Source organism: Thalassophryne amazonica, chromosome 13, assembly GCF_902500255.1.
Source record: "Thalassophryne amazonica chromosome 13, fThaAma1.1, whole genome shotgun sequence".
Taxonomy (NCBI): Eukaryota; Metazoa; Chordata; class Actinopteri; order Batrachoidiformes; family Batrachoididae; genus Thalassophryne; species Thalassophryne amazonica.
This window is the reverse complement of record NC_047115.1, coordinates 5,277,108-5,284,237: the sequence shown is the minus strand read 5'-3', so window position 1 is coordinate 5,284,237 and position 7,130 is coordinate 5,277,108. Positions and strand designations below refer to the sequence as shown.

The window sequence follows — 7,130 nt, the reverse complement described above, 5'->3', positions numbered from 1 at the left end:
GTCGTGAGGTTATCCTCCTGCTGAAAAGCTACAAGCATCCAACCGCTCGCACTGTGCCTGTGCAAACACCGCAGAGCTGTCTTGTAATGTTATTTTATTTTATTTTTTTTGCTGTTGTTTTGTTTTGTTTTTAAACTTTATTTGTAAAAAAAAAAAAAAGCCATTTGCAAAGCCAAAAAGTTGATTTGGTGCCCAGAAACTTAGTACTTAGGGCGAATACTGGCATGAACACTACTGGCCAGTAGATGGCAGTAGAGGCCTTGAAAACAAAATTCCAGATAATCCCTGTGTGCTACATTTAAAATGCGTGCAATTTAACAAACGCAAATACAATAACAACATCTATAAACCCAGAGAATATATTCACAAACATTTTAGGCACTAGAGTTTAATGCTGTTATCCGTGGAGCCTGAACAGAGTGTCTGAAATGCAACTGTCCTGTCGTGATCGTACTGAGATTACATCATCCTACCCATAATGCACTGCTGGGCACAGCATGTGCTCACAAAACCTTAAAAATTAGCACATTACTTTAAAACTAAAACTATTATCTGATATTTTCACTTTATAAAACTTCAGACATGACAGTAATTTTAAATAACTTGTCCAAAATTAGTTTGGTTAAAATTTGAACCATAAGTTAAAAATGTATGCCTCTGGATGACTTAGATGATATTGCCAGCATATCGGTATGGTGTTAAAGGAAATTTTTTTTTTTTTTTTTTTGGCCACTTCTCCTTTGTCTGCAGAGAATAGAGATGCTTTTCATAGAAGCAGCTCTCTTCTGTTAGCAGAGGGTATAACTGTCCATCTGTTACAAAACTTTTAACAGGTAGGTGCTGAACTGATTTAAAATTTTAAAAATGCTTATCGCTGTTCAGCTTTGTTTACTTTATCGGTCTAAAAGTTACCGGACAAAAATTAATCGGAAGATAATTGGTCCGATAAATGGTTTTTAAAGTTATCTAAAAAGATAATCCGATAATGAAAACATTATCTTTGATAATTATGTTATCAGAATTGTGCCCACCACTGCATATATATATATATATATATACACACACACACACACACACACACACACACACACACACACACATATATACGCATACGTTTTATCTCCCCCGACACACTGAACCATTTGAAGATCAGATTTATTCAGCTTCAGGCACACATTCCAAAAACATTTCTCTGAATGAAATTATGATCTGTTCACATCATCAGGCAATTTCATTTTCAACTATCCTTACCCCGATGAAGGAGATGATCCCCGTTGACCTGCCTGGAGGAGGTCTGAGGACAAACAGAGAAGTATTTATTTCTCACCATATTTTACATAATACATGACAAAAAGTTTATGTTTAAACACAAACTAAGCGGTTAGCAGGTAACTCGACCTGGAAGTGACATCACCATGCTAACATCTGCTAGATGTCTTGTAAATCACTCCACAAGTGTTATCCAGTACCATAAACAGCATTTCCAGTTTTAGAAGTGTTTATTTCTCGCAGGTTTTTACAAAATCTATATACATAAAGGGTTAATTCTGTCTGTCTGGGATAAACTCCCAAACTATAATATGTAGCCCTAAAAACTATATATATTCTGAATACTCATGACATGGGGAACAAACTGGAACCATTTTTTAAAAGTTCTGGGCAACCAGTAATGCTTTAATCTATTCTCTTTATCTGTTTATCTTTTATGGTTACTGGGCAACCAATAATTTAATACTTTATTCTATTCCCTTTCTTATTTATCTATTACAGAATTCAGCTTTAACCATTACTGCAAGAAATAATCTACAGGAAATGGCCACCTACCTGCAAAACAATGAGCCATGCCTGATGGAGGATCAGCAAGATGTCAACAATGCCATTTATCAATATACATAAAGGGCTACTTCTGTCTGTCTGTCCGGGATAAACACCCAAACTATAATATGTAGCCCTAAAAACTATATATATTCTGAATCCTCGTGACATGGGGAACAAACTGGTACCATTTTTCTAAAGTTGAACTGAAAATTACCCCCAAAAATAGCCTTTTATGTAAGACCATACAATGTTGCATACCATGTGCTCAACTGTTAAGCACCTGACTGTCCTGTTCAACCCAATCTGCATTCCTGTCTGAATACACTCAACCATAGAAGTTATTTGATTCGACATAACATTATATTGAATCTGTAAAATATAATCATCTTGGGTGTACAACCCGGTACAGTTTAAAGATTTGCTGTCTGAAAACTTTGTATTTTCACCATTTATGACAAGACAGAAAAAGATGGCAAGATACATAAAGGTTCAAGGTAAGACATTTTTTACTTCCTAAAGACACAATTAAGGGCAACCAATAATTTAATGCCTTAAACTATTTTCTTTATCTATTTACCTATAACAGAATTCAGCTTTAATCATTATTCCATGGGTTAAAGCAATAAATTTTCATCTGACTGAAATTTTTTCCTGGCAAAAATCAATGCCAGCAATTCCCCAAAATGTGGCGTAGTGGGGGCACACTGTTTTTTCCTCAACAAATACAATAAACACATTACACAGCATACAAATCTATTCTAAATAGCCTATAAAGAGAGACAGACAAAGCATAAAAAGAATGCAAAACCTGAACATAAAGGTACATAAAACTGTGGTGGGGTGGGGTGTAGTCTTGATTCTGGGGGTCTGGGGGATCTCGCCAAAAATTTTTTTTTAAAAAGCAAGTGAAATATTGTATATTCTGGTGAATTTTAATAGGTATGAAGCCCTCTGAAACAAATAAAACTCACTTCAAACTGTGCCAAGGACCTTGCCTTGGGCAAGGTCCTTAATCCCCTAGTTGCTCCTGGTGGGCAGCGGGCACCTTGCATGGCAGCAGCCTGCCATTGGGTGAATGTGAGGCATTGTTTGTAAAGCGCTTTGAGCATCTGATGCAGATGGAAAAGCACTTTTCCATCTGCATCAGACGCTCAAAGAGCTTTACACATCAAATCTGTTATTAATTGCTGACCACCAGCTCCAGAAATCATTCCTAGACTTCTGATTTAGCCCATGATAGCTACAGTTTTAATACTTAGAAATTATTTGTACTAGTGCTACACCAGCACCACAAATAGGACTGAAACTAAGCTGAGCACAGATGGGTGGACGGACAGACGGACGCAAAGTTTTACTCGATGGCCATATTTGATGGCCTTGGGTAACAACTGGTAACAGTAAAAATACTGGGCCTCACTATATGAGCACTTTTATTGACCCACCCGAGCCAAAAGAAAATGTCTGATTATGACATCTGATATTTTGTTCCACAAAACATAAAGATTTACCAAATCATCATCTTTTAAGCAAATGGGACATATAAGACACCAAATGAAAGGTGTCCTTATATAGAATAGATTACATTTTGAATTATGTGCACAGCTTTCTTGTTCAGATCAGAGGAAATGCCTTCATATAAACCCCCCATGTCCAAGGTTGTAATCACATACTTGACCTACTTCATGTGTGGTCTCTTCTGGTACTCGCAGGTGTTCTTTGACAGTTTTGTATTCCGTAATAGGGCCGTTAATGACAGTGTTGTCATAGTAAGGCCCAGTATTTTTTTTTTTTACTGTTACCAGTTATTTTTGTAATCTAGACATCCAAAGCTCCCTAATAATACCAAATTTATAGGGTTGAGGGGGGCACGTGGGACCATGCTGGCCCATGGCCTATGAAAATTTCTAAAAATATGCCCTTTAAATTTCCTTGCCCTTGAATAAATGTTTGGCACCTCATTGAATGGTTTTTTCTGCCTTATGCAACTTGTTCAAATATTCTGGTCACTGCACACATGGAAAACACTCATTATGTGTAAACTGGAGTTGGGCAACTGGATGACTGACTCTATTGTACAATAGCTGACTGACAATCACAATGTCATCCCCAAAATGAACAAAAAATTAGTGTGACAGAAATTCATCTGCAGAACAGACAATGCTCCCACAGATGCAGGAAGAAAAGAAGGGGTTTAAAGACATTGTAAAGGAGGCCATGGGTGCAGAGGGGTGAGTTCTCGTATCTTGACTGCTCTGGCACTTACTTTTCAAAGGTTCGTTTTCCCAGCAGGCCAAGTGGCTTGGCAGGTGCAGGCTTGGGTTTGGTGGAGTCAGAGGCACCTTTAGGCTTGGAGGCTGGTGTTTTAATGACCGCAGAATGCTGATCAGTTTTTTTATTCTTTGTCTCCTCAGGAATCGTTTCATTTGGTGGTGCTGAAATCAACGCTTTGATCTGGAAACAATTTAAATATTATGGTTAAAGTGAAGCCTGGAAGTCACGGCTCATTATCAGATGTCCGATCAAACCTATGTGATCCAACTGCAAAAATCATTTCAAACTTTGCTCACCTGTGTTTTCAGAAAATACACATGCAGTGCACCCTCTGCGGTCAACATGCACCTTTCCATTAAAATGCAGAGTTTTCAGGGTCACATAATGTGCCAATCAGAGCAAAACTGTCCATACTGGATTGCTGTAAACTTTATTTTGCAACCCATTTTCAGAGCGAAATTGCAAAAAAAAAAAGAAAAAGAAAAAAAAATCCTTTGCTGTAATTTTGTTAATTCATTAATTAATTTTCTGCCACTCATCCCGGTCCGGGTCACAATGGCAGCAGACTAAGGAGCTCATCCCACACTCTGCCAAGTTCTGTAACTCTTCCCATGGGATCCAGAGGCATTGAAATTAAATCCTTCCAGCATGTCTTGAACCTTCATCAGGCGACTAACTGAACATAAATGATTATCAAAATGTTGGTCAAAATATGGATATCCCGGATGATTTTCTCATGGATAGTACGACAATGAACAGCAGCCAAAGCAGCCAGCTTGATGAGGATGCACTGCTGAATTTGGAGAGCAGCGCACGCCAGCTGACACGACAAAAGTTAAAGTGAGCCAACTTTATATGTACGCATTACGTGTTGTGTACCTCAGTAAAAAGTGATAATAATGCAAATAACATACTGTTGTCGTGCGGTATGCATTTTCAGAGGCTCCACGTTCATGCCCAGTCGCCCAAAATGACAGATATTCGCCTGAGTTAGATGTCCAAAACCATGTTATTGTATTATTATTTTTCTTTCTAATTTCAATTTTCAGCTCATTAGTTGCTATCTGCAGGTCAGAGGCTACTCCCTGTTTAAAAGCAAGTTTCTTTTTCCTGTATGCAGGCCTACACTGGTTTATCAGACTAAATCTTAACTCTTTTCGTTGGAGACATGACCACAAAAACAATGTAAAAGCATATTACATCAGCAAGTGCATCAAAGTCATCACAAGACTGACCTTCTTGTCCATTGTTTGTGCTTTCTCCCTCATTAAGACAGTTTTACATAAGAGCAGTAATGTACGGAGTTGTGATTTGCAGTCAGTCGTCTGTCCACAACTGTGATAAACAGCAATGGAAACTCTTATCACATATTACAACAAAAATCTGCCCTATAAAATCAACCCTCATGCCATACAAGAAAAAAATAGGGCTGATAAATCCTACACTTTTCCTGTCAATTCTACTGTCCCGGAATCTGTGGCGATAAAATCAGGGTGATACAAAAAAAGACACTGAAAATACCAGGCTTTGTATCGCCCCGCTTTTCACTCAATCAGGAGCCCCCATTTCTCAGCCCCACCAATGACACACCCCCATTTTGTGTCACCCTGATGACAAGTGAAGGATCCTGATCATTTCATTCAACCAAGATGTCTGATCTAGGTGAGAGAGTTGTAGCCTCCCTAGCAGGGAGAACTTGAGTCTCATACTGAAGTCAGTGAGACACCAAGAAGTAAGTGAAGAGGACACTCATGACTTTATATAGAGACATAAGAACATTCCATAATTTACATATCGATTTACCGGCATTATTTGTTCTACATGATTCGTGTCTATGATTATTCTTCTTTATTTTTGTTGTAATATGTGAGAAATATCTTATTATATGTCTGTTTATGCATCACTCCCTGTATCATGTCCCTCGTATCTGCATCTGATACAGATACGAGGGACATGACACGTAAACAGACATGTGATAAGGTATATGAATGAGGGAAGGGATACTGATCATAGCTCAACATCTGGCTCCCTGACAGTCACACAAGCAGCATTACAGTACTGTTAATTAACACAGAAACATACGCTGCCTCTTTGAATTTTCTTCATCATGTCTGCTTGCTGATCAGATGGAAGGGGGCTCCAGAACCATCAAGAGACGTGTGCTAAAGAAAAGGCATTTAGCGAGCTGTACAGAACTAGAATAGTAAGGAAGGAGAAAAGGACTTGTACCGATTGGCCAGACAAAGGGACAGAGCCGGAAAGGATGTGCAGCAGGTTAGGATGGTAAAAGAGATGGAGATGGCAATGTGCTGACAAGCGAGGAGAGTGTGTTGAGAAGGTAGAGGGAATATTTGGAGGAGTTGATGAATGAAGAAAATGAGAGCAAGAGAAAAGGCTGGATGATGTGGTGAGAGTAAATTAGGAAGGGCAAGAGATTAGTAAGGATGAAGTGAGGGCAGCTATGAAGAGGACGAAGAGTTGAAAGACAGTTGGTGCAGATGACATTACAGTGGAGCAGGGGTGCCCAAGTTCGGTCCTTGAGATCTACCTTCCTGGCACTCTTAGTTGTCTACTGGCTCCAACACACCTGAATCCAATGAAAGGCTCACTAAAAGCCTGCTAAAGCTGGGCTTACACTGTGCAAGTTTTGGCCCTTTTTCAGCCGATTTTTCACTCATGCAAGAATTTTTTGGATCATGCCGAGTTTCAGCTTAATTGTGCATCCTGCATCATGTAGTATACATGGAGTAACGAGCTGCTTTTAACCTCTCACGACCACCTCACAATCGGCAATCGTATGGTCGGATAAAAATCAAACCTGTTTGATATTCTGGTCAGCCATCGTGAGGGTATCGCGCTACAAGCGTCTATGAGCTGATTTACCCCAACCTCTCACAGTGCGCATTAAGGGGTGCCGGGGAAAAAAAAAGGATTCACGTCCGAATCACGATTCTTATTTATTACGATTCTGAATCTATCCAAAATGTCCAAGAATCAATTTTTAAAAAGCATTTTTAAAAATTCAAAAAGAAAGAATAATA

General features: G+C 38.9%; 1 protein-coding gene across 3 annotated transcripts in view; it reads right to left on the bottom strand.

Moving 5' to 3' along the window:
• The window catches only part of si:dkeyp-121d4.3, a 183,855-nt gene that overhangs the window by 164,064 nt on the left and 12,661 nt on the right, over positions 1-7,130 (bottom strand). For all 3 annotated transcript variants that reach the window (XM_034185486.1, XM_034185485.1, XM_034185484.1), the window contains exons 3-4: positions 4,082-4,269; positions 1,252-1,294 (exon numbers count right to left, since the gene is read on the bottom strand). In XM_034185486.1, the coding sequence (XP_034041377.1) occupies positions 1,252-1,294; positions 4,082-4,269 (231 nt within the window). The remainder of the gene's footprint in view (positions 1-1,251; positions 1,295-4,081; positions 4,270-7,130) is intronic.